Source organism: Trematomus bernacchii, unplaced genomic scaffold (assembly GCF_902827165.1).
Source record: "Trematomus bernacchii unplaced genomic scaffold, fTreBer1.1, whole genome shotgun sequence".
NCBI lineage: Eukaryota > Metazoa > Chordata > Actinopteri > Perciformes > Nototheniidae > Trematomus > Trematomus bernacchii.
In genome coordinates, this window is record NW_022987698.1 from 4009938 (window position 1) to 4037180 (window position 27243).

A 27243-nucleotide genomic window follows, 5' to 3' on the forward strand; every position below is an offset into this window, starting at 1 on the left:
AAGGATTAAAGCCGTGTCAAACATGCTTCTGTCTCTTTTCCTCTATGACCCCCCCTCTCTTCCTCTGCCTCCCCCCTGTTGGCACTCTGTGTTTAAACTCGCCCGGTGCCAGAACAGGGATCTGGTAACTTTGGGCAGTGCTGTTTGTTTGTGCGAGTCCTGCTTGCAGGTTCTGCTCTCTGGCCCATGTCCAGACGCCCAAAACAAAGCGCTCATTGATTATTTGGAGGGAGAGGCTTGTTTTCATGACACTTTTGATTTGATTAAGCCTGTTTTGTGTTTTCTCTTGAGGCCACAGAAAACTGCTGGCTAGCGGTGAGATAGACAAAATGATAGTGGTCTCTCAGTGACCTTAAACAAGACTATGTAACTGGTGTTGAGAGATTAAATTGTTTATTCATGCAGCAGGGAAACCCCCTTTATCAGTTTACTCTTGTTTTACTACTACAGCCTTACTTGGTCTGGTATGATCAGCAGCTAGGGTTTACCTAAATATTTTTTGTGTATCCGATATTACTTTGTTTTTCTCAGATGACAATATTCGGGACAATCAGGTGTGCACACTGTCAAGAGTTTCTCTTTCACACATGTATCACACAACAGGAGAGTCACAGATGATGAGATAAACATACAATTAATCATGATGAAGGAATTAAGTTAGCGAGAAATAACATCTTAACTGGTTCCAGTTTTAAAAGATGCGATTTTAAGAAGTGAAATATGATTAACGGTATAGTGGGAATCACAATTTAAGTACAATGCAATGTAAACTGTTTGACAAGCATCTACAGAACGAGTTCTTGAGCCCTGGCAGAAAGCTAAATGATGCAGTTTAAATTGTAAATGTTTTCTGTCTGCTGGATGTAGGGCATGTGTCCTCATGCTGTAACTGAATCAGATCCATAGATATTTTCCTTGTTAGCAGCACAAACAACTCCCTTTGTGTTTTTGGATTGTTTGGGATCCTACTTTCATTATAAGTTTACTCTTCAGTGAGCAGGGCTCTGACTGCTCGCCACTGACTTTCAGCTGATGAGCAGTTTTATTGTTGTTATTGGAAATGTGGTTACAGCAGAAAAACAAGTAAGAAAATAAGCTTTACTGAGATAATGTAAATGGGGTGCATCAGCTTAAGTATGTTTGCCATGCAAGGCAACATAATGAAACAGAATAATTTATGTTTCATTCGCTGAGGGAGGGGAGGCTGTGGCTCAGTGGGTTAGTGCGCTGCTCTTCGAATCAGAGGATAGCAAGTTCGAGTCCCACTGCAGTCAGCATGTCGTTGTGTCCCTGGGCAAGACACTTCACCCCAAATTGCTCCTGTGGGGATTGCCCACAGTACTGAATGTATGTAAGTCGCTTTGGATAAAAGCGTCTAACAAGTGAAATGTAATGTAATTTAATGAAAGCAAAATCTACATTACAAGTCTGAATTGGTTAATAAAAGCCTAGCACGGGAATGAATGTATTGTACAGTGAAGAGCTTCTGTATAAAAGCAGACAAAACACTACATGTCTGCAGTCAAAGCTAAAGGATTGAATGTATAGAAGTATAGTATAGTGTATAACACATTAACAGGGTGAAACCAGCAAGATAAAAGACAAGATTTGCCGAGCTGAGAAATGCTGTAACCGTTGAATTTGAGACTTAAGGCTTTAGCGTGGCATGTATAATGAAGTAGCATCGCTGCTTCCGGACAAAGCAAAGACGGAGGGAGTTGTGAATACAGCCGTGAAATTTCTGATTAGAAACTTGGAATGTATTGAAAGAAAACATACACTTAGTGTTGGCATACATCCGTTATCTGTTCTGGCACATGAGAAAAACACAAAGCAACACTTGTCTGAGCCAAGAATATGAGTTATAAAAGTGTTGATATCCATTTAAGTATCTGTTTGGGTAAAAGTATCCTTTTAAGTGCTTCATTATCAACTGCCTTCACATCAACACCCTGTTTTTACATGTGGGTCCACTAAACAAACCTGAAGCCAGTGATACAGGAGCAGCTGCTACACGAGTCCTCCTCCCTGCTGTACCTGCATCAGTCCTGCATTTACTTTGTCCAACAGATGCTCCGTGTGTTGATGCTGCACCTGCTCGGGAATTTGCTTTTCGTAGAATAAGATTATCTACTCATCACAGTGCATTTATAAAAATCAATAGATATTCCTGTTGATTGGATTTGAAAGATTAAGGCTAGAAAATCTTGAGAGACAGACTATGGTGCTTTTAATCTTTTTATGGGATTTGTTTCAGAAATATAGAATATCACTAGCCACCTCCTTTAACGTTAACAAACCCAACTCACAGTTCTCTTAATAGATATTTCAGGAGCTTCAACTACATGAATTCAACCACTTAACTAGACGTTATTGTGTTTCCAAGGTTGATCTGTCTTGCAACCTAAAAACACCCTGGTTCTTGTGTTGTAGTTTATCTCTTGTTATGTTACAAGCGGATGCCCTGCTGCTAATAAACCTAAGATAGTATTATACTTTGTAACTTTACTATTGGACAAAGTGAATGAGTTGATTATTCCTCAGATATTTCTCTCTCTACCTCAGTGTTCTTCAGTGTAGTTTATTATTATAAAACCCAGATATTTATTTCCTGTTTTCTTCTTATTCACTCGCCACCACCAACCCTTTTCCCCAAAAAATCACCCTAAAAGCAAAAAGCCCAAGCCCAACTTTGGGTTTGTCGTTGCACCTACTCAGAACACCTGAAGATTCCGAAAATCTAAAAGAAATGTCCCATCAATCTAACATTACCTATTCCTTTTCTCTGTTTTTTATCAGATGGTGAAAACACTGTGTCAGCGCAGTGTCTCCTCCAGGTCACCATCATCACGGACGAGATGCTTTCCAACAGCATCACGCTGCGGCTGGCCAACACCTCCCAGGAGCACTTCCTGTCCCTGCTGCTCGCCCAGTTCCTGGACGGCGTGGCCCGCGTCCTGTCCGCCGCCCCTGAGGACGTCGTCATCTTCAACATCCAAGACGACACTGACGTCAGCGCTCGCATCCTCAATGTCAGCCTGTCTGTGGCGGTGCCCGTGTTGGGGGAGGGACACCAGCGGCCCGGGGGTCCGGGCGATGGAGGCAACCGGGCTGGAAGAGGGGGTGAAAGTGGAGGCGGAGGAGAGTTTTTCGGCTCAGAGGAACTCCAGGAGAGGCTGTATTTAAACCGCAGCCTCCTTGCTAAGATCTCCTCACAGGAAGTTCTTCCCTTTGACGACAACATCTGCCTGCGGGAGCCGTGTGAGAACTACATGAAGTGTGTGTCGGTGCTGAAGTTCGACAGCCTGGCGCCGTTTGTCTCATCCGACACCATCCTGTTCAGACCCATCCACCCCATCGCCGGGCTGCGCTGCCGCTGCCCCACCGGCTTCACAGGAGACTACTGCGAGACGGAGATCGACCTCTGCTACTCCAAACCCTGCGGAGCCCACGGAGTGTGTCGCAGCCGAGAGGGGGGGTACACCTGCGAGTGCTTCGAGGACTACACAGGTGAGAGCCCTCATTTAACACCAACTGATGAAGCAGTGACTGTTTTTTTGTCTCTTCTATTGCCTTCATTAACCACTTGAACTCCAAAGTAACTGTCGCTGCGCCTCTTAACCTTTCCAACTCTCACACTGCACATACATTAGTTGACAATGATAACAGTAATACATTTATTGCTCCAAATCCTTTCTTGTGGCTGATAAACTTCCTTTGTAGTTGGAATAGGTCATCTCAAGTTCACTACAACACATCACCACAATACAGCATCTCTTTATCAGTAAGAGGAGGGTCTTTATTTTGGACCACATTGAAAATAATACCTTTGATATCTAGATATATTCCACACCTTGGGTTTAGCTATGTGTCCCAAGTGACTTCCCACTGAATCATCTTCCCGTCTTCAAACATATCGCCACAAGGTGAAAGGGCACCATTTCTGCCGTGCAGTGTCCTCATGTATCCTTCAAAATGTTAATTTCTTCTTCCTCACAAAGATCCCATGGGGGCTTTAATGTCCGCATCTGTCCCCTTCACTCCCCTCTTCAGCTCTTTATTGAACCTGGCTCTTTATAGACGCAGACTGTCCAGTACACTGATGGCCGTATCCTCGCAGACAAAGGCTGAGTGATGAGTTATTGATCTGTTGCAGGAAGCCTCAGCGGAAGTCAACAGTTGCTTTGCATTTCGGTAAACGCCAAAAGTAGATGTTTTAATTAGAGTTGAACGCCACACAGGGACGTCCGGAGGGAAATATGTGACAAACGATAATTTTGTTGAATGTCTTGGCGAGACATTACTTGCGATAATGCAACAGTTTACTGCTTAAATACAAACGATTGCTTGTTGAATATATAAAAAGAAGAATGATCAAGTGCTATTTTGATCTACTGATGCTAGAACAATGTGTGGAAAAGCAGTCTTGCACAGTGTGTTTATCATCCAGGTTAACATCGCAATCAGGGTTAAACATGTATATATTGTGCAGTCCTAATGCCACATACAGTTAGTTAAGTCTGTTTGTTTGCGCTTTATCTGGTTTATTTACCAGAAGTGAGGTGGCTTAAACCACAATTTTATTCTTGCTTTCTGAGGTTTTTTTTTACTTCATTTTGCTGCATTTGTCGTCAAAATCCAATTTCTATTTATGCTGCCGTTGAATAACCTGTAATACCTGCATACTGTCGTGTTTTACACCTACACTCTCAGCTTCATCCTGAGCTGTAGGAGTGGACAGTTTCAAAGAACAGGAGACAGATGATATAACAAGGCTCTGTTTCCTCGCTCATGTCTATTTGGACGCTGGGGATTCTCCAAAGAAATCTTTACTTTATAAAGGAAACAACATCGGTTTCGCTGAGTGGGAAAGGTGAAGGAAATTATGAATTATTGATGGCTACAGATGGAGAGTGTCCCCTGGTTGTAAAATGCCCCGTGGTAAAAATACTTGGGTTACAAAAATGTCACAATACACACAGTATGTATTTAGTATGAAGGAGAGAACAAAAGCTTCTAGTTGCAGCGCTAATTAAGGATTAATTAATTACTGTTGGCAGATGAATTGCTTACCGGTTGCAGGACTTGTTATTCAGTCTCTGCCCCAAAAATTATTCACATCCTCAAAGGGTTAAAGACTTTTCTGCTCACATGTTCTGTTTTACGGGACCGGAAGAAGTTGAAAAGAGTTTAAAGAGGAAGCAAATTAAAATATGCAAATGTATACGATATGAATATGTGGGTAGTTGCCCCATCTTTTTGTTGAGAGGTTAAGTGGGTCAAACTCTGACTTTTAAATGTGATTTAGAGTTTCGTCTTGTCTTTGAAGCTGTACTAGTTGGTTTGTTAAATATAAAGTAACATTAAGTACATTAACTCAAGTATCGTACTTATGTACTATTTTGAGTTACTTATTAAATCTCAGCTCTTTTTAGTTTTATTCCACTCAACAGCTTTAGTCCCTTTACACATTCAGATGTTTAATTATGAATACAATTAACATACAGATTATTAATGCAAGATATTTATTTTGTCAAGTTGAATTGAGAATGCAGTGTCGTATTGGTTACTTCAGTTGAAAGCCTGAGTATGTCTTGCACTTGAGATCAAAACTTAAATAAAGTACAACAAGTAAGGGTACATCGTGTTTTAATTGTAAAAAAGAGAGTCAGAAAATTATGAAAAATCAGTGTTGCCTAAACAATATTGACCTTTTTTCAGTTATAATAAATATCTAAAGAAGGCAGAAAGCACAGATATATTCAAGCTGTTGTTTTGCTCTCTGTAAAAACATTATTCCATTATTCCTCGTCAAACATTAAAAGGATTTTTCACCTATTTATTCCGCTGTTTATGAAGCCTGAAATAGTGTTGGGCATGTGAATGTGTGGGCTCAGTCACTCTGAGTCCAGGTTGAGTGGCACTCACATATTCCTGTGCACAGCAGCAGTGGGTGGGAGCTGAACTGTAGGTGCTTTTAGCGTCAATCGGCAGAGACGCAGGGTGTGTGTGAGTGTGTGAGTGTGTGAGTGGGTAAAGTGGGCGTATTTTCATCCTATAGCATGGACCACAATCGACTACATTAATATCTATCAGCACGTGGTTTGGACCAAGGAGCTTAAATCCAATATGCAGAACATGTCGAGTTGTATGAGATGAATGTGTTTCTTTATTATTATATTTGATGATTTAAGATGTTTCAATCCTGCCATCAGACTGTCTAACAAAACAAGGTTGTTCAACCTTCAGGTTTTCTTTTGATGTATTTCCGTCTGTGATCTACATCTCCCACTGTTCTGCTTCAGTGAATTCACCAGTCTCCACACTGTGGGGTGTGTGTGAGTGTGTCTGTGTGTGTGAGTGCTAAATTGCTCGCTCTGTGTGATTCGGGTGGGTAGCTAAGTGCTGAAAAGCTGCGATTAAGTGTAAGAAAGTTGGATGGACAATCTGTGGAATGTTTGAGTGTTAATGGTGCATGGATTTGTGTGTGTGTGTGTGTGTGTGTGTGTGTGTGTGTGTGTGTGTGTGTGTGTGTGTGTGTGTGTGTGTGTGTGTGTGTGTGTGTGTGTGTGTGTGACACTGTGTGACACTGTGTGACACTGTGTGTGTGACACTCTGTGTGTGTGTGTGTGTGTGACACTGTGTGTGTGTGTGTGTGTGACACTGTGTGTGTGTGACACTGTGTGTGTGTGTGTGTGTGTGACACTGTGTGTGTGTGTGACACTGTGTGTGTGTGTGTGTGTGTGTGTGTGTGTGTGTGTGTGTGTGTGTGTGTGTGTGTGTGTGTGTGTGTGTGTGTGTGTGTGTGTGTGTGTGTGTGTGTGTGTGTGTGTGTGTGTGTGTGTGTGACTCTGTGTGACTGTAACTGTTGGACCGTAGGCATTGCCAGATGGTAGCGGGAAAGAAAATGTAACAGCCATCATCTTTGCTGTGATGATTTGGCTCGGCTGAGTCATTCTGTAGATGTTGAAGAACAAGATGTCATCCTCCTTTTTCTTTCATGTTTCTCTGAAAGCATACGACGTGAGCAATTTACTTTTTTTTCATCTGTTTTAAATTCAGTGAATGGTAGCATATCCCATGTGTGTGTGATGATCATTCATCAGCTAACTGCTGACATGTGATGAGAAAGTCCCTTCTTCTCTGGTAATTCTTTGAATAATTGACAATCCATTTGTGGTGTTAAACTGCAGACATGATTTTGGAGGAAAATCCTGTGAATATTTTTTCAAACCACCTCACACCAGTGTTTGAAATCCACACATGCCAAGCACTGAAAGCCACTTCAATTTGCCTCTGAGAGATGGCATGGATACAAAAACAAATGTGTTGCCAGACACATAATGTTCAGTCATTACTGATCCCTAAACCCTCACAAGTGCTCTCTTTTTTACATTTGTTACATATATCTGTAGACCTTACCCTGTGGAATGTAAGGGACATGGGAGACATGACAATGACGATGAATGATTTAATGACACTGATGGAGAAACTACATTTAATATACAATCTACAAGCTCAGCATTAGTTCAATACTGATTGGCTGATTGTATCACTTTTGATGAGGACAATCGCTGAGAGTTTTAAAACGTTTTCTTAAGCATTGAATGCCTCTATGAGTAGTAGATAGTAGATGTATGTATGAATGGAAACAAGCAGAGAGAAAGACAGAGGTAGAAACATACTGTATTTTGATTATGATAGATCAAGTTTATTAGAAAAGGAATTTGCCTTGGTGTTTGGTGCATAATAGCACACATACTGTATTTAGAGCAAAGAAAACAGTACTGCAAAGTGTCATAAATGATCGCAGAATTACAGAAATTAAAATACAAAATATGACGAATATATCCAAGTAATAAAGGAAAGGTGTATTTAATGTAGTACTTTTTTCTGGTCTTGGCTCTGCGTGAGAAGTGTTTCTGGCTCTCGATGACCCTCAACGTGACGAGAAGATTTGATTTCAGATATAGATTGGTATCTGTGTTTGATCACCATATCTCATCATCCACCTTCATAATCCTGGTCCTGTGCACATCCTCACACTGACCTCCTGGTCGTCACAGGACTTATCTGTGTGTTTTTCAGTGGAAGTGGATCCCGCCTGCAGCTCTTGAGCTTGTTGTCTTCTTTGTCTCCGTGTTGATGAAGCTCATCTGTTCCCCAGCAGCTCAGACACACCTGCTCAGGTTTAAGATCTCTGAGGAAACACATGTGTGGTGCACAGCGACACTACACTACATATTTTATGTATTCTCTTGTCAGGTTTAATGATTTAATATTGAACAGCTGCACACTGCTTCTGAGTGTTTACTGGTCTTAGACAAACATGAGCTGCTGTGTTTTTAGTGTGAAGATCTGCTTTTACACGGGAACGTTTGCGTTTATGCACAGTATGCGCTTTCCAAAAAGTCTTCCGTTCACATGCATTCGTTTCATTTAACGTGTCTGTTCAAACGAGACCGCTGGAAACGCTGTAGTACATATGCCGGGACTGTAAGTGGCGCTGTAACTTCCGCCAAAATACACCAAAAGCAGCGAAGAAGACCCCGGAGTAGCCCCGCAGCAATGTTGCCATGGCTACCCTTCTGTTTATGCCCCGCGGTGGATTTAGCAACTTGTAGTAGTTAATGTAATTCTCCATGTCCACTTGTTGCTGATGGTTGTGGTAGAGGAGCTGTAGATTTTGCACTAACATCTGTAGCATGGTCGAGCTGTAGATTTTGCACTAACATCTGTAGCATGGTCAGTAGCAGTAGCACTAGCAGTAGCTACTGACAGTAGCTACTGGCCATGCTACAGCAGTGAGCAGGAGAGGTGGGGCTATCATTATTTTTTCAGGAAATATTCGTATAGAGGCGATTACACGGACTCGTTTGACCCCCCAGAGCATTTCGTTTGCAAATCTATCCACCTTGGGACCCGTTATCGTTTGTGGGGTCCGTTTGTTACGACCTCGTGTAAATAATAGGGCTATACGCAAGAGAAACTATGCAGATCAGCAAGCCACATACATATCAGGCTGATATGTCACATTTTTTATTGTGTGTGTGTATGTGTGTCCGTGTGTGTCTCATGGATCAATTTATGATGAACTGCCAGTGCCATTAAATGCCAAAAACCCATATAACAGATAAAATATCACTTTCATTTTATGTCTAAGATAAACAAGAGTCATTTTGCTAATGGATAGGCAGAGCTGGTTATGTTAGGGCTTGGAAAAACCTGACATTGCATTATTTTTTTGCAATATATATTGTCATTTTAAAGATACAGGGGTTTTCAGCAGACCTGTTTTTGTTCATCATCCTCTCTGTAGCTAAAATATTTTCATACAACTGCGTTAACAGTTTATTTTATTTTTACAGACTTGTTGTTGTTTTATAGCCCATTCCCCGCTCCTTTTCTGGTTGTGGTGGACGGCTAATAATGAGTATGCACTCACTAGCTACAAACGTTATGTATCAAAGAGCCTTTTAATCAGAGTACATAATATCGTGTCGGACAGACTTCTCTTGTGGATACATCTTGGAAGTGGGAAGCCTTACTTGAAATTGCATGTTCTCTTTGTGGCTATTGCAATGTCAATGCTAAAACAATAAATTGTCCCTGGTTATTAAGTGAAGGTAAATATGATATGTCATTTGCAATAGCTTTTAATTCTGTTATTGCATTTTGTGGTTGCAAAGTAGTGTTTGCCCCATGTTTATACAATGCCAGTAAATGTTCAATCAGTATATTCTGTATCTACAGATTGTCAAAGTGCTGAAAACAGGATTCCTGAGTTATTTGCCACCTTAATGATTGATGCTGGCAGCGTTCAGTGTGTGGACTTATATAGGTGTGTAAATAGAGCACAGGAGACGTGTTTGAATTATTGATCAGGATACTCTGTAGGTGACTCTGAGCCGGTCCCCGCCCCGCTGGGCCGCTCACCTGGCAACGTAAAGCTGCTGTGGAGGAGACGTCCCACAGGGATGAGCTGAACATGGAAAAGCATTTGTCAGGAATCAGTGAGGCTGTACACATATGTACCAAAATGTGCTGTTGGATATGTGTTTTCCAAGTGTCATTGTGACTGAGCCAGCCAAGCAGCTCTAATAAATACAGCTCCGTGTTTGACCATTGTGACTGCCTAAAGAAACACAAGTATTGTATTGCCTACAGTGAGTTGCTGAATTAATAACGAGGCAGACAGCACTACCAGAAAAGGCTTTACTTTCCAGCCGGCTGGCCAGCAGTGGCTCAAATTCAAATTCAAATTCAAAAGCTTTTATTTTCATTGTACAGAATACAACGAGATTTATAGTTACTGCTCCAGCGAGTGCTTTAAAAACAGACATATTAAAACACAGGCTGTTTGTCATCAGGAGGAACATGAGGGTAAATGGTCACTTTGGAGAAGGGTATACTTACAAAGTTGTCAATGATTGCTTCAGGTTAAAAGACAACGTGTTACTGTCTTGCAGATATGTGGTTAATACAAAGCATTTAACAAACGTTTGCAATGTGAGGTAGTGGACATAAAAGTTAAATAAACCCCATGAATAAAACTTTGAGGGTCTTCTAGCTTAACAATGAGGCCTCAGTGCTGAAGTTATAAATGTTAGTAAATCTTTAACAAAGGTTTTGCCTTGAAGCTCTGCAGCTTTCCTCCAGGAGGTCAAAAGTTCACTGGAGGAGTTTCTCCCTTATTATTAAAAAAGATGTAATCAGGAGAAACAAGTTGGCAGAATGTGGTTCCACAACCCGGCAACCCAAATGTGTTTATTTTCATTTAGTTATTACAAAACTTTAAAGCATTTATTTGTTGTTCCTTAATACTAAGCAATGATTCTATATCTTACTTTAAGTGAAAGCTGAACGTTTAGTCGCTGTGTTCTGAATGACCCTTCGTGGTCGTAGTCCAAAATGATCTCTGCTCATCAAAATAATTCAACATGTCATTATCATCTAGCATCTCTTCTTTTTACTTTGCCTGAATAGCGCACCCCAGCCAGAGTGAAAAAACAAACTTGCTTTCAGAGGACTGTGAATAGAGTGATTAATAGTGAGAGAGTAAATAAAGGGCCTGTGTATCAGGGGAAGGTGTGTGTGTGTGTGTGTGTGTGTGTGTGTGTGTGTGTGTGTGTGTGTGTGTGTGTGTGTGTGTGTGTGTGTGTGTGTGTGTGTGTGTGTGTGTGTGTGTGTGTGTGTGTGTGTGTGTGTGTGTGTGTGTGTGTGTGTGTGTGTGTGTGTGTGTGTGTTACAGTGGTGCACAGCGGAAGTCTTCCACTCTGCTGACTGAGAGGCTTTGACACAAATTCCAGCTCATGCATGGGAGCGTACAGTCCCGCCTGAGCAACTGCTGCAGCCTCGCATCCAGAGGATCGGGACAAACGGCACATGTGAGCCGGGCGATGGCCGACAGAGTCTCAGTCAGAGGACAGAGTCTCAGTCAGAGGACAGAGTCTCAGTCAGAGGACACAGTCTCAGTGTCTCTGTACGTCTGACTGCTGCACTAAACGTCGCCTCACTCTCTCCACTGTTTGCTTTGTTGTCCTGGTGTGACAGACCGTCGGGATTTCAGTGATAAAGTGCTGCAACTAACGCTTTTGTTTTGTTATTGATTAATCTGATTATTTTTCTTGGTTAATCATTCTTTACTTTATAAAGAACATGGTCTTCAAATGAGTTGTCCCAAACCCCAACATATTCAGTAATCGAAGAAGATGAAGAACATCAGAACAAATCTTTCTGCCTTTATATTAACAGGATATGAGGGAAAAGTGTTTGAACCCATCAATGGCTCAGGGCAATATGACTACATTTATTACATTTTATCTGATGCAATCAACTTGATTTAATCTGATTTTTGTAAAGTCTGATTATAAGCATATGGTTTTGTATTTTAGCTTCAAAATATATTTGATGTGATTTGCTGTTGGATAGGGCGCTACTTCTTAATTCTGTTTTTTATTGCTAAAAAAATAAATCATTACGTTTCTGTAAGGTATGAATAATCTAAAAATAGCATTCCTTGGAAAATGCTATAATTCCGTTTGATGTCTTCAGAGTCTGAATGCATAAATACTTCTAACTCACAGCTTTTAGACATCGAGGTGTCTCCTTAAATATGAATGCAGCAAAAAACTGCAAACATATTCCCAGAGGGAGGAGGGAGGGAGGGAGGGAGGGGGGGGGAGGGAGAGAGTCACGCTGGGTGTAACACAGAGGATGGAGAAACATTGAAACTTCAGACAGTCGAAGAGAAAACTGTTCATACTTCTTGAGTCAGCTTTCTGTTTAGTTAGCAATGTCATTATTATTTCCATCCACTCTGTATGTTTTAAACAGTGAAGCTGTTTATTTCAGGCACATATGGGACAGCTGCAGGCTCAGAAAGGAAACGGCAGTGAGGATCCCCTGAGGTGGAAGCCACAGGGATGTCTGAGGTGATGCTGTCTGCCATAAACAATATTAATCCTCATTTCTCTCTCCGTCTCCAGGAGGGCGCTGCGAGCTGTCGTCCCGCTCTGGCCGCTGCGCCCCGGGAGTCTGCAAGAATGGCGGCTCCTGCGTCAACCTGCTGGTCGGCGGGTTTAAGTGCGAGTGTCCGTCGGGCGGCTACGAGAAGCCCTACTGCGAGATGACCACACGCAACTTCCCCCCGCACTCCTTCCTGACATTCAAGGGCCTCCGCCAGCGCTTCCACTTCACCCTCTCTCTCACGTAAGCCCCTCCGCCTCCCTACCACCAGCTACCAGAGATGGCAAAAGTACACACATCCTTTTCTCAAGTAGAAGTACAGATACTCGTGTTTAAAAATACTCTGGTAGAAGTACTGACTAAACGTCTTTACTCAAGTAAAAGTAAAGAAGGATGGGCTTCGAAATGTACTTAAGTAAAAAGTACCCATAACTACCAACAGTTTTAAAGAGTAACTGACCTCCCTTTATATTAATAGAACAATAATTTCATTGTTAGCTAATGAATGTTTCGATGCTGAACAACGGCAACATGACAACGTTCTCATTGGTCCTTCTTCTTTGGAGAAGACCAGGAAATGATGGATACATGGATCGTGTTAAAATCAATAGGCACGCAATGACTCTAAATAATAATGATCACGCCACCAAACGCAGATTAAAACTAAAGTAACTAACCTGTTTGTAAAATGTAAGAAGTAGAAAGTACAGGTATTTGTGTTCAAAATGTAAGAAGTCAAAGTAAAAACTCGTCAGAAAAATAAGTAGTGGAGTAAAGTACTGATACCAGAAAATGTACTTAAGTACAATAACGAAGTATTTGTACTCCACTACTTCCCACCTCTGCCAGCTCCTGCTCACCTGGATCACCTTAGCTGCTCCATTGCCTTTCACTCATCTGTGATTCACTCCACCCCCACACCCTGCTTCTGCATGCACACTCCCCCTACCCCCTACACTGAAGTGTGCTCCCCCCACCTCACATTTATGTAACCATAATGGTGTTTAATAGCACTAATGGACTCGCTGAACAATAGCCATTTACTGAGAGCCACTTTGGTGTCAGAATATAGTTCCTGTGCTATTAATACAGAACCACATTAGAGGTGTGCACACTGCGCTGGGAGGTAAAAGTAGGAGCTGTGTAACTTGCATAACATAAGGATGTTGATCCTGCAGCCAAGAGTGAGTCTGATCTTGTTACAGTCAGTGTCTTCGGTCACTTTGAGCTGTGAGTCAGCAGCTGGCTTATTTCAGGACAGTCTCCCTCACTAAGGTGACGACAGGCAGAGGCCGTCTTTAGATGAGTTTGCAGTCTAGGGCTGTCGTCGACTGAAAACATTCTTAGTCAATTAAAGGTGGGGTAGGTCATTTTGGAGGAACCAGCTCGAGTGCGCTAGAATTTGAAAATACACAGCCGGAACAAATCTGCCACTTCCTAACAGAGCCCCTCCTCCAACACACACAAACGCACACATGACCAATGAGGGCACGAGATAAGTCTGTGCACAGATGGAAGGCTGACAGGCAGGTAGGCCATCCAGTTATTTTAGCCGGGCCGGCTAAAATGATTGGTCGTACTTTTTACAGTATTACGGCTTCCACAGATGACATTTTTTTATGGATTTTTTGTCAAAGCACTTAAGATATTCATTGCTATCGGGATGTTAAGAGCATTCCATGGAATATAACAAAAAGTGTATCTCGAGACGGTTTCTCAAACTTACCTACCCCACCTTTAACACTCATATTATTTTGTTGACTAATTGATTAGGTAATGTAACCATCAGATCTGTAGAACAGTTTCTCAACGAAGCAAAAGCATCTCTTTAAATCGTGTGTTTAACCAGGGATGTGTTCGGAAGTGTCTTTGAAATACAGATTACATTCAGGAAGAGATAATATTTAAAAAACAAAACACTTAAGACAACCCCTATAGAAGTTTAAGCAGCCCCATTGTAGTCACTATGTATTTACAGTATTTCACAGTTTTAAAGTCAGATTTGGGTTTATTTTTGTTTCGTTTCGCAGATTTGTCTCAGAGGTGGTAACAAGTTGTACAACAACATACGACGACCTACATCTACAGGATAGGAAAACTTTGCCTCATTTGCCTGTTAAATATATTTCTCAAGACATTTTAGAAAAGGAAAACAATAGCAGACTGAAAAATAATCTCCTTTTAGACTATGTTCGGGACTTTTCCCTGAAGGGATTGATGACGAAGAGATGTCTTTGCTAACGCTGGCACTTTCTCTGAGAGCTGGAGGTGATATCTCATGGCACAATTAGCATTTAGTAAAAATAGCAAAGATCTAAGCCCAAGGTTTGTTGTTTTTCCTACACTGCACAAAAAGAAAAACCTGCAAATTCTTCATGTAAAATGTATTAGGTTAGTTTTAAAAGTAGACAGTTTTACTTTTAACGCGGTTTCAGTCATTTCTTTCCACCTAATGGCAGTGTCGATTTACATACCTATATGATTGTGAATGTATTTTCCCAAAGATGAGCAAATTTCCGAATGAGTTATTAGGATGCAGGTGAAGCAGTTGAGGAAATTGAAGCTTTTGTTGGTTGAGCATTTGATGGGGGTTTGTAGAGGGGGAGGTGCTATAGAGACGAGCAGATGCATAATCAGCGGGACCTCCTCCCGGCATGAATTGTAATGATGAAATGTAATCAAAGATATAAGCCGTCCTTTCTGTTTGATTTCTGTCACAACACGGCACAACACGTATCACCTCTGGGATGGCATCACAGGGAATGTGTCCTGCCGTTTAGCCCTTCTCATTGTGTTCCCCGTCACCTTAGACGTGCTTGGCGGGGGTTGGCACTCACAATGGCTGCTGGTGGAAATAATATCCCCCTTGTGAGCTTTATGGTTTCGGCCCTTCTTTAAGCAAGTTTCAAATGACCGTGTTATTTGATGGAGAACTGCTCAAACCAGTTTTGAAAGTGGTCTACATTTCACTGGAAGGTCACAGAATCTGTGTAAAAAGTGCCGATCCTGAGAGCCTGAGGTAGAAGAGGTCAATAAGTAGCTCTGTCACCTGAGCCCGTACTGATCGGGTTCTCGCTGAAAGAGCTTCTGTTATGATGAACGGCTCAGGATGTGGATCTTGTTCTCTCACAGTGACGGCTAATTTTAGGTCTCATTCTATAACAGCTTCGTGCTGATGAGCTCTCGATTAAGGCTGAGGTTTCACAAATAAAGGTGCTTACTATTTTGGGTTGAGCCTAAACAACATTCCTAGAATTTAACGTTGAAATATCTCCATTATTCTCTGTGTCTGAACTCATGTTTAGGTCTTGGGCCAACTCATTCAAGAGGTACAGCCATGTTAGACCAAAAGCAGCTTAAAGAGGCCATAATGCAGCCCAGCAAGATTATGATGATAATACAAACATGTTGATATTTAGCAATTATTTGAGATGTATCTTAGCATAATAACATGTGCAAATTAACACATTATGTAGATTTTAGGCTGATCAAAATGATTTTTTTAAGAATTTGGCAATAAACCAAAGTAAACCCTATTGGTTTCTATCCAAATATAGCCTGGCATTGACCAAAAAAACTGTACCAAATCATCTTGGCAATCCCTACAATATTTGACCTTTAATTAAAACTCAAATGTCCCTCTCATGGTAGATGCAAAGTCAGAGAAACACAAGTCAGGAAAACCCATCCTTCAGGGAACATTAATATCTGTAGAGAATTGAATATCCATTGAATGGATTAGATATATCAGTCCAGACCAAATTGGTGAATTGACCTACTGACACTGCCATCCCCAGAACTCAAATATTCTTAAAACCTTTTAAGCCAACAAGGCTCCTCCTTCATTTCCTATCTGTTTACAACAATTATGTCATCTAGCGCAGATTTCTGTATCTTGATTCAGGTTATAAAATCAATAGGGGGATTATTTTTTTCCTCCCCACTGCACACATCCTGTGAATTGCAGCATGTTAGCATTGCGTGACACGGTTCTATACATAAGGGCAGGCTGGTTGTTATTTTTACTGATGGCTGCCTAATGTGACACGCAGTGATGCCAGATGAGTCAGTATTTAGCTCCGGATGATTACCTTCATAGTCCAAAGGGCTCCGGGGGGCAATGCGGAGGAGCCTTTTAAATCGATCCGTCAAAGGCTGCCAGCCTAGTGAAGAGTAATAGACTAGACCCTGATTCTAGCTGGCGTTCTGTTTTCTTTACTGGATATGTAGACGCCATCTGACTGCTCTATATCTGCTGTTATTATCAGCTGGAGACTCACCATCCTCTTTCCTCCGAGGTCATGATCATGGCTTTTCTCAGTAAGCAGGTCAGTGGTGCCGTGCCCCCTGGCTCCTCTCCAGCTGAAGAATATTGCACAAATGTACAGTTTACCCTCAAACCCTGAAGTCTTAAAGAGTGGGGGTGGGCGGCTGCTCATGTTGTCTGAGAGTATGTATAGATATGTGGATATATGTATGTCATATTTCTTAAAAAAACAGCTTGTCTGGGGTTTAACCACAGAAGAAAGGAACACTATCTTTGTGGGTTTTCAGTGTTTCATGGTAAGTCTGAGATTGATCTTTTTAAAATAATAAGCCATTATTAATTTTGAAGTAAGTGAAGCTGCTTGTAAATGACGAGTAAACACAGATGCCAGTAAGCCACACATGCCTCTCAGTTGGCAGATGTGCACAGGACACTCATTGTTACGTCCCCTGTGGGATCTTAATGTATAAATCCGGTAGTTAGTGCCGGATTTTCTTCTTGTTATAACACACTTTTACACATCCCAGTGACCCATTTCCACAGAATCAGATTTACGACCACAGACTACAGCTGACAGGTAAAGCGTGATATTTTTAAACATGTGCTCCACCACATACTGTGATCCCACAACAAGAGTGAGGCACTGTGGGCTATCAGGTCCCCGAGTTTGAACCATGTGGGCGCAGATATATTGAAATGTGCATTAATGTGCAAGGATCATGCATCATGGCGGCCCCGGGGCGATCTAGTTTCCCGATCAAGATGCAAACAGAAATCTGAAACTAAGGTTATAGTTACAGCAGCTGTCTGTGTTCTCCTCCTCGAGAAAATATATTTTGAATCTGTCAATGTCGTCACTCCGAACTGCCTTCCCAAGCGTTTCTTCTTTACTTCCCCCATTCTGCTTCTTTGACATTGCCCTAGTTTTCTGTCTCTGTGTGGCAGTGTGTCAGTTAATGTGGTATCTATTCATGGCACGCAGATTCGACATTCCTTCACTGTGTCTGCGTTTTCCTCTGACTCGGCCTTGTGTTTATGATTAACCTCATTATCTGTTCAGTGATCTTTGTCAGGCCGCTGCATTGTTAAATCTTGAGCTCATCTTCAGGATAGTCAGCTACACGTCACACTGCATTACTGTAGCACTCCGGTGTGAAGGCTGAGCAAGGTGAAAGAGAGGGGATAGTATGGATGGTTTTTAAATGGGTCAAAGGAAACCATTGCCCTCTTTCTTTTCTCTGTTACGTATAGAGCATGGCTGACACAAACGCTGTCTTACAGAGCATGTCTGTGTTTGTCATTTGTACATATTTTTAAAGGCTTTTGTTACACAACATTTTTCTTAATTTCAACACATATAATTAAAAGACCAAAATTAACAATGTGACTTCTACCTGTCTGTGTCACTCAATCCAATACGTTCCAATTGAAGACATACTTTTAATAAACAGACAATTGTTACTAAGATAAATAAATTGTTTAGTTTTGGTCTTTCAATTAGACAAATAAAAAACGCAACACCAGCCTTAAGCTTTCATTCCTTGGTTTGAATAAATGAAACGTTATGAGATTTGGTAGTAAAACATTTAATAAAATGTAATTGTTGTCTGTTTTTTTTTCAGGTTTGCTACTAAAGAGCCAAATGGTTTGTTACTGTACAACGGACGTTTCAATGAGAAACACGACTTCCTGGCCATGGAAATCATCAATGAGCAGATACAGCTCACCTTCTCCGCAGGTAGAACGGTTATAGTTATCTTCAGGATTGACTGCAAACGTATTTAGTCAGTTTCAAAATATCTTTGTCCCGAGTCATTCACGTCTTTCATTGTTTCACAGGTGAGACCAAAACGACAGTTTCCCCGTTCATCCTCGGAGGAGTCAGCGACGGCCAGTGGCACGTGGTGGAGGTCCACTACTACAACAAGGTATGATCTATGAATAATGAACAGAAAAGAAACATTGTGTTTTTGCACAAAGTGATTTATGATACGTTTTCATTTATTATAGAGTATTCATCTGTTGTACTCTTCTTCTCAATGTAGACAAATAATAACTAGTGTGAAGGTTGTAAACTGGCGATGCATTATCCAAACACTTGCTTGTGTTTGAAATGTTGAGAAAGACCCATTGATTATTTTACTGTACCAGGGTTCCCACGGATCCTTAAAAGGCATTGTATTCATTAATCCTAAAAATAAGCTTTATTGGTATTAAAACTTCTTAAATTAATGTTTCAAAAATGTTAAGACATGAGGGCAGTTCGTTTTTAGCTTTTTGGGTATTGCAAAATAAAATCTCTTGTATGGTGAGATGCTCAGAGCAGATTTACCGACGCTATGACATGCGGAAATATAATTTATAGAAAAATGGTTCAAGCAAGAATCTGTGGCCTGAAGCTGAAGGAACTTTGCCGTTTAGACACGAGTCTGTTATAAATCTTCTCACTCTCTTCAAGAAAGCCATAAAGTATATTTAGCAATATGTCGTACTAAGAGGTGTTTTTCTCATTTCGTTATTATAAATAATACACAGTTGCTGACATACCTTTGGTTGAGTCTGTCTACTGCTACGCCCCTCATCAGGTGAGGCAGTAAAATACCAGACATAGTTCCTGTAAATATTCAGGGGGAATCACAGGTCTGATCTGTAGACACACACATGTCAATTTATTGCACTGCAGACTGACATGCTGTCTCAATAAAAAGCTGTATCTTCAGGACATCCATAGAGGACAGTCTTTAGTGGGTGAAGTTAGTTGTGTACATTTGTTGTTCGGCCTCTTTAGCGCTGCTCAGACTAAAGACTCGCTGCTGATGATCTGGAAGAGAGCCAACGTGAGACACTGATGGAGGGTGAGACTAAAGATGTGAGGGGGGGGGGGGGGGGGGGGTGAATACATGAAAACAAGAGAGTGGGAAGGCAGTGTTTCTCCAGACATGCTCAAATATGTTTTGACTAATACAAATTCTCCGTAAGAACACCACAACAACTCAATCTGTGGAGGAATGTATGGAGCTGTTGTCTCTGCTCTCTCAGTACTTTCCCAGCCAGGACCGACACACAGGATGTCACATTTGAGTCTATTGAGGAAGTCACTTTGCATCATAAAGATGTTGCCAGGCAACACCCCCGCTGCTCACATTTTCTATTCAATGTCTATGATAACACGGCCGTGTCAATTTTAGCCAGAAGAAGTGATGAAGGGGAAAATCTTGTCGACTTTTGGATGAAAACTAGCTGCTTCTGTGCCAAGGAGACATTATAGTCCCATTAATCACTTTGTACAAAACCATCACATTAAATGAGTCTCTGGCTCTTTTGTTGTCTCACTGACCTGTTAGTTTTACATCTGTAAGTGTGCTGCATGTTTGAAGAGGACTCGATTCTGGTAATGTCAAGTTTGCATGTACAGGACAAGAGAAACATGTTTTCATCAGACTACTTGTTTGATAAAAAAATCAGCTTACCCCTTCTAGTCGATAAGTTAACTATTTGTTTGTTAGCGGTCTTACTCAAGTTAAATGTATTAAGTGAAGTTGTTATTTCATGAGCACATTTGTTGAGGTCAGCAGCATTATATATTTCTATCTTACTGGATAAGGGCTTTGGTGGCATATAAATGAATGCATGAAGTTAACTTTTATTATTTATGATTTATTAAAAGCATAACTTATCTTACAAACTCACAGAAACATTTCAACAAGAATTCATGATATAACTTTCAATAGATCAAGAATGATGCATTACATTCTACAATATGTTATATATTATATTATATCATATACGTTTACCTGTATATAGTAAAGTGTAACCAATGGACAATTTCCCCATTCATTATTGAATACATAGCATATTTTAGCACTTAATATTCCAGAAGAGTCTGTGGGCTGAACTAATCCCCCTTGCCGCACATCCTGTGGGCCGCTGAGGTAGAAACATGGCTCCTCCCTCGGAGGTGTCCCACAGCGGCCCACTCTGACCCGTCCCTGTCCGCAGGTGGTGGGGCAGGGTGAGGCGGGGAGGGGGCATTTTAGATTGAAATGTGGCTTTCAGGATGGTGGGGGGCTGTGGAGAATGGCAATGACCGCTGCCTTTGTGTTGGGCAGTGAATGATGCGGCCCCGGGGAAGGTGCCCCTCTCGCTCTGTTCTCCAGCGAGGAGCAGCAGAGGAGCGAAAGGAGGGTAAAGAAAAGCCCAGAGAAGTATTGACTCGGGCTTTGAGCGGAGACGCTGCGCTTCAGGGCCGACCCCTCTTGTTGCTATGGTGTTTCTAGTCAATCTTAGATCCCATATTTGTGTTGCTTGCTGCCATGATCTTCCAGCATAACCCCTGCCATCCTCTGTGACAGGGAACTCATATTCCCATAAGCCCCTGTAGTGGCGAGCGAGAGCAGTGTTTAATGTGGTGTTGAGCAAATATGTGCGCTCCAATCAGCGCTGACAGGCCGGGGTTTTGTGCGGCGGAGAGACGTCCTGACAGACGGTCATTATTGGAGAGTCAACAGCCGTGACTGATGACAGCAGAGGTCAGAGAAAGGAGCGCCCACTCTGGAGCGCTGCCTGCCTCACAGCTTTCACAGCAAAGGGAAAACCGTGGAAAAGAGCATGTCGGATGATTTCACCTTTGGCAATTCACACCGCATGTTTGCTTGTTTCATCATCAACAAATTTGTAACAAATTGGCGTCAAGGAGCATCAACTGAAAAGTCAAAGCCACCTTCAGCTTCTGTCTCCGTCTACTTAACATTTCAGTGTTGAACAACAAGTCTCACAGTCAAGAAAATAAGCGCTGGGACTTCCTGTGGGAACCTCGCTTCACAACAGGGCCTGTTGTACGTGAAAGAAAACTTGATAAATGTTTCTAATATATCTCTGTACAGACTGGGCCGCCAATTAAGCGTCTCTGAAAATGTTAATCTTCTTAGGTGACGCAACAGCTTTCAAGTCAGTCTTTGAAATTATTTACAAAAGTCTGGAGTTGTATTAATCTACTTGACTTCAGGGTTCAGAGGATTGCTAGCCTTTTCATGGCCACAAAATAAAGATATTGATAAAACGATAAACATTTCCGTAGGTATTAGCCTTAGTCTGAACTCTGGGAGGTGTTTTAAGAAGCTAAGTAACTTATATTCAGCCACAACCCATATTGTTTTGTTTTGCATAAACATTTAGACCTTTTATTTATACATCTCAAAATATATATAATTTTGTCCCGGCATTTATGATCTCCGAAGAATGGATCCTACTGACTCGTGATCTTTTGACCAGTTCTCACTTATCCAGTTAAATGTCTCAAGGTTATTTGATATAATGGCACAAATTGACAGTCATGAATCTCAAATGTGGAATCAACTTTACTTTTGTGATCTCTGAGTTTTATATGAACGCCACCACACAAACTTGACATTTAGTTTGGATGGATTACCATGACTTTTTGAACATGCATTCATGTTGCCCTCAGAAGAAATGTGTTAATCCTTTAAGTTTAGTTGCAAAACTAAAGCTCATTGGCCTCAGATGTACTTTGTATTTAGTGCCAATTGCCAAATGTTAATATGCTAAGCTAAGATGATGAACGGTCCTCATACAGAGCATTTAGCATGGCTGCGGGCTCCCTGTCTTTTTCACTAGTTTGCTTGTTTTACTTTTTGATTACAGTATTTGTTAAATACATTTCATGTTTTTTGTCGCTGGTGGGCAATAAAGTTGTATTCTTGCCTCTATTCCACATCACACATATTTTAGAATACATACAGTGAGGGAGGTGGAATGTTGTTATAACAGATGGTTTAGTGCTATTATTGCTCTCTCATCACTAACACTCTTCACACTGTGATCACAAGACACAAAGTGAGGCAGGATGGAGGAGACTGCAGCCTCTCAGTTAGAGTCACATTATGAGAGACTCATGGAGATTTAATCAAAACTATTCAAAGATAAATTCACGTGAGAGAAATGTAATTGCAGGCTGAACTGAGGAACAGCTGGACGTGTGTAATAAAGGTCCTCTGATAGAGTTGCTATAGATGTTTCACCAGCCAATGAAATCTACTGTATATCTGGATTTAGGTGTTGTTTTAATTAGCTTTTACATTAAAAGACCAGACAGCAAATGTCAGGAAATGACATTCCCAGAGGCTCATGCAAACAGAGGCGAGGACTATTCTAGTTTAACTTCATGTAGAAGACCAGACGCTTCATGTGTGTGTTTTTGTTGCATCAGCACTGAGCCAACTCTTCCTATCATCTCTGCACATGAGACGGGCTAATTCCTCCCAAATCCTGTCTGACCAGCTGACGGCCCAGCGTCCGCCTGCAGGCCGCTCTCAGCCACACCAGCCTGAACCTACACTTAGGGATAACATGAGCTCTACGTGACCTCAGAGAAACCGGCCGTTTTGAAAAGAGGTCGCAACCTTTTATTGACGGGATCATCATTCTTTCCCCCGCAGACCCCTCCCCCTTTTGTTGCTCGCCGCATTGATTTCTTAGACAATGACGAAGATCCTTTGTCGACAGGGATGATGTCCTGCAGAGAGTAGGCTCATCTCCCCTCTCTCTCTCTCTCTCTCTCTCTCTGTGTGTGTGTGTGTGTGTGTGTGTGTGTGTGTGTGTGTGTGTGTGTGTGTGTGTGTGTGTGTGTGTGTGTGTGTGTGTGTGTGTGTGGTGTGTGTGTGTGTGTGTGTGTGTGTGTGTGTGTGTGTGTGTGTGTGTGTGTGTGTGTGTGCCTATTTGCCTTTTGGCTCTCGCTGCTATGATATGAATTATTGAAATACTGAACACCAGCTAGCTAATGCTGAACGGGGATTGAACTCAGTGTGATGCAAAAATGGCCTTTATTAGTTTTTTGTTTCCTAGTTTCAAAGCTCCAGTTTTTAATCTGGCTCATAAAGCTTCGAGCAGCCTAGCACTGGTTGATATTCCCCAGAAGTTTTTGCACTGCTTTATGGATGAACCCTGTATTCAATGGAGCAGATCAATGAGATATTTTCTTAACAATTTGATTCCTATTTATAAATGCTAGGTGACCAAAATACTTCAGCGTCTTAAAAATAGCAGCAAGGCATTTTCTTCAGTGTTTTATGATCTTTACACGACGAACCAGCTAATTCTCAAATGAATATGAAATTATAGGACGATAATAATTCTTCTCTTCTGTCCATATAAATCAAGCTATGTTTATAGTTACATTGCATACTGATGGAAACTTCTTAAAATAAACCTGTGACATAATTCTGGGATGAATTCCTCTCAGAATTTTTTTTTAAAAGAGTTTCCTTTGTTTTGATCAGAGCCTGCCCAAACATAAGGAAGGCGCATCGTAATTAATCTTGATATTCATGAGTGTTTCTCTTGCTCCACAGCCGATCATGAACCAGGCGGGCCTTCCACAGGGCCCCTCGGACCAAAAGGTCGTCGTGGTGACGGTGGACAACTGTGACGCCTCCGTGGCTCTCCGGTTCGGTCACATGATCGGAAACTACACCTGCTCCGCTCAGGGCAGCCAATCAGGATCCAAGAAGTGAGTCCACAGGAATTCAAAAGGATTATAAGTTCTTTCATTACAACGTTAAAATAATTAAAATGTTCGCAACAAACATTCAAAAACAACCTTTTGCTCTTTCCCTCAGATCTTACTTTATTTCTACTGTATTTTCTTCAGTAATTTAATTTATTACTTTCTTTGCAAGTGGCTCATTAATAAAGATAGTGAACTTGTTTTGAAATGAAGTGCCAGCTCTCCCTGCTTTGCTTTCTCCTTTATTTGAATGTTTATCCTTCTTCATGTTTTTATCTCCAGGGGGAAAAATAACACTGCAAAACTGAACTTTGTGTTCCCCCTATTAGTGTTGATGTTGTAAAGACAGAGTAACAAACTCTGGGTGTGTAAACCTGTTTCATCTTCTCAGATCCTTGGACCTGACCGGCCCCCTGCTCCTCGGAGGGATCCCTAAACTCCCGGAGGATTTTCCTGTTCGCAACCGTCAGTTTGTGGGCTGCATGAAGAACCTGCGTATCGACAACCAGCACATAGACATGGCCAGCTTCATCGCCAACAACGGCACTCTGCCAGGTTAGTTTTGACCCTCTGCTTGCCACCACACATAATACTCTACTTTATCTCTTAAACCTGCGCCTGCTGTTGAAGAGAGAGAGGAGAAAGAAGAAAACAATTAGCTCAGCAGGGAACGGAGTCAGTGGGAAGTGATCATTGTGTCTGCTATGAATAGTTTATCACCCTCTGACTCTTTGTTACTTGGTTGAAAATGATGAATAACGATGAAATAATTAACGTATTTTCCTGCCTTCCTAGGGTGCTCTGCCAAAAGACACTTCTGCAACAACAACCCGTGTCAGAACGGAGGAACCTGCGTGAACCTGTGGGGCTCCTTCAGTTGTGACTGCCTGCTTGGGTTTGGAGGTCAAAACTGCGAAAGAGGTGAGTGGAGATGAAAAGTGCCGCCGAGCCGACCCGAGACTCAACCTGTCATCGAGTAGGAAGCTGTCATCCATCAGGTCAAAAATAAGCAGGGTTATTGGTGTGAAATGAGAAATCTCAGCTTTTAGGAAACACATGACTTGATTTCAGAGATAACATGCCTCTTGATGACAGGACAGCAGTTTGAATATCTGATTTCTGAAGGATCCGTATGAATTGTGATTGATTATCACAAATGCTTGAGTGTGAATTTTCCCTGGTTTACAGAATGTTGAGCTCTTTAAGACTGTTAAAGACTAAAACATGTTTTTAGACTTTAGTGACCTACAGTCCAGTCGTTTATGTTTCCGACCCGGTGTTCTCCAGTGTCTGTTTTTGTTCCACCTGATCCTCTGCAGCTGTTATCTGTGCTGATTTATGGTTTACAGCAATTTGAGCCGAGACAGAGGAAGAGGAATAAGTCAAGTAAACGACAAAACAACACACCTCTTACTTGAAGGTTGAAGTAGAATGGGTGAAAAAAGATTTGTTTCGGTGACACATTTTCACGTGTATATTACATATAACAGGAAGTAGAGGTTTATATTCAAATACGGTCAGGTTTGTTGCATAGAGTGCATACATCTGAGGGAAATGGAGCATGGGATTGTAGAAGTGGAACATAATGCAGTGTTGTATGTGTAATGAGCTTTGATACCTTGAATATGTTATTTTCATAAACACTCCTGATCAACACCATCATTGGAGTGTTTTTTAAATGAAGTTTATGTGGGTCAGGGGTAGGAAAAAAATCATGGATCCATCTTGAAGATTTACTGCTTTTCTTTTGTCTTTCTTGATAGTAAACTATATATTTTTGGTTTTCTGGACCGTTGGTAACCAGCAAGTGGTATTTTACTCAGTTTGGCGAAATTGTCATTATTCACTGACTTTAGGCTTGCAAATTAGAAGTTGGTTGCAGCTCTTAGATAGTGTGTGTGCGTAAAATGTACTATAAATATTGATCTACTGGCTTCTGCTGGCCCCATGTAGCTACGGTTACAGGTGTGGTTAAAATCAGCATAACCTTCACAGTATGATTAATCAGGCAGTGTAAGTGGATTCATTTCAAAGCTTTTGCATAAACGTGAAACATTTTGACTGAAATTGCACTGCAGTTTCTTTCTTTGCATCTCACTCCTCTCTCCAGCCTCCGGTTTATTTGCCGTCACTAATCGATCATTTCGATCAGGTGCTTTGCTGCGTTTCCTACAGTGACAGCCTAATGACAGGGGCAGAGCGTCCTTTCCTGTCATGCTGTGTTCCCATTTGAAAAAGCTGTGCTCACACACCAAGACTTCCTTCTGATGCATGAACAACACAGATACAACTGCATTCAAAATGATGTTTAATTAATGTGTTACTGCTACACTCAAGCATTTAGAGTGCTAGTTTGAGTTATTAAAGATTCCCTTCATACTCGTGTAATATACAAATATACAGCTTTGAGGGATAATTTATGTCCAATATGTTTTTGCCAAAATAAATTCAATTCCCTTGTTAAAAAGACTTAAGATAACATCTACTCTCTTGGCCTCATTGAAAAATCCTAAATCTATCAGTGCACAAATACTTTCTGATTCAACGGTTAACGACTTGAACGTAAATTCTCTGTATTTGCACTGGAGGTTTGCAGGTCTGGACCCTGAATGGACTTCAAAGTTATGAGATCATAAATCCTCCTCAAAGATCACATTTAACAACATGAAGGAAATAAATTGAACGAAAGGCGACTTGAATCATATTTGAATACATTATTTTTCTAAGTTAAAAGGTTGTTGAAGACAAATTGATATTTTCTTACTGACTATTTGAAGACCTTGATTAAAAGTTCACATTTAGACCATAATTCACTGGGATTTTCAATAGTGGCTGTGGCTGTGGTGTTGGATGTGGATTCTTAGTTAGGCTTCCAAATTAATCCAAAATGATATATTTAAAACAAAGCATAGGGAAAAAAAGAGTCACTACTGCCAATCCTGCTTTGAAAAGACAGTGAACAAAGCCATTTTGGGGCATTGGGGAC

General features: G+C 41.3%; 1 protein-coding gene across 1 annotated transcript in view; it reads left to right on the forward strand.

Moving 5' to 3' along the window:
- Window positions 1–27243, forward strand: part of celsr2 (cadherin, EGF LAG seven-pass G-type receptor 2) — a 67044-nt gene that overhangs the window by 22975 nt on the left and 16826 nt on the right. Inside the window, exons 2-8 of the mRNA XM_034139577.1 lie at window positions 2800–3510; window positions 12489–12711; window positions 18358–18473; window positions 18575–18663; window positions 24103–24260; window positions 24649–24812; window positions 25053–25178. Coding sequence (XP_033995468.1) covers window positions 2800–3510; window positions 12489–12711; window positions 18358–18473; window positions 18575–18663; window positions 24103–24260; window positions 24649–24812; window positions 25053–25178 — 1587 coding nt within the window. The remainder of the gene's footprint in view (window positions 1–2799; window positions 3511–12488; window positions 12712–18357; window positions 18474–18574; window positions 18664–24102; window positions 24261–24648; window positions 24813–25052; window positions 25179–27243) is intronic.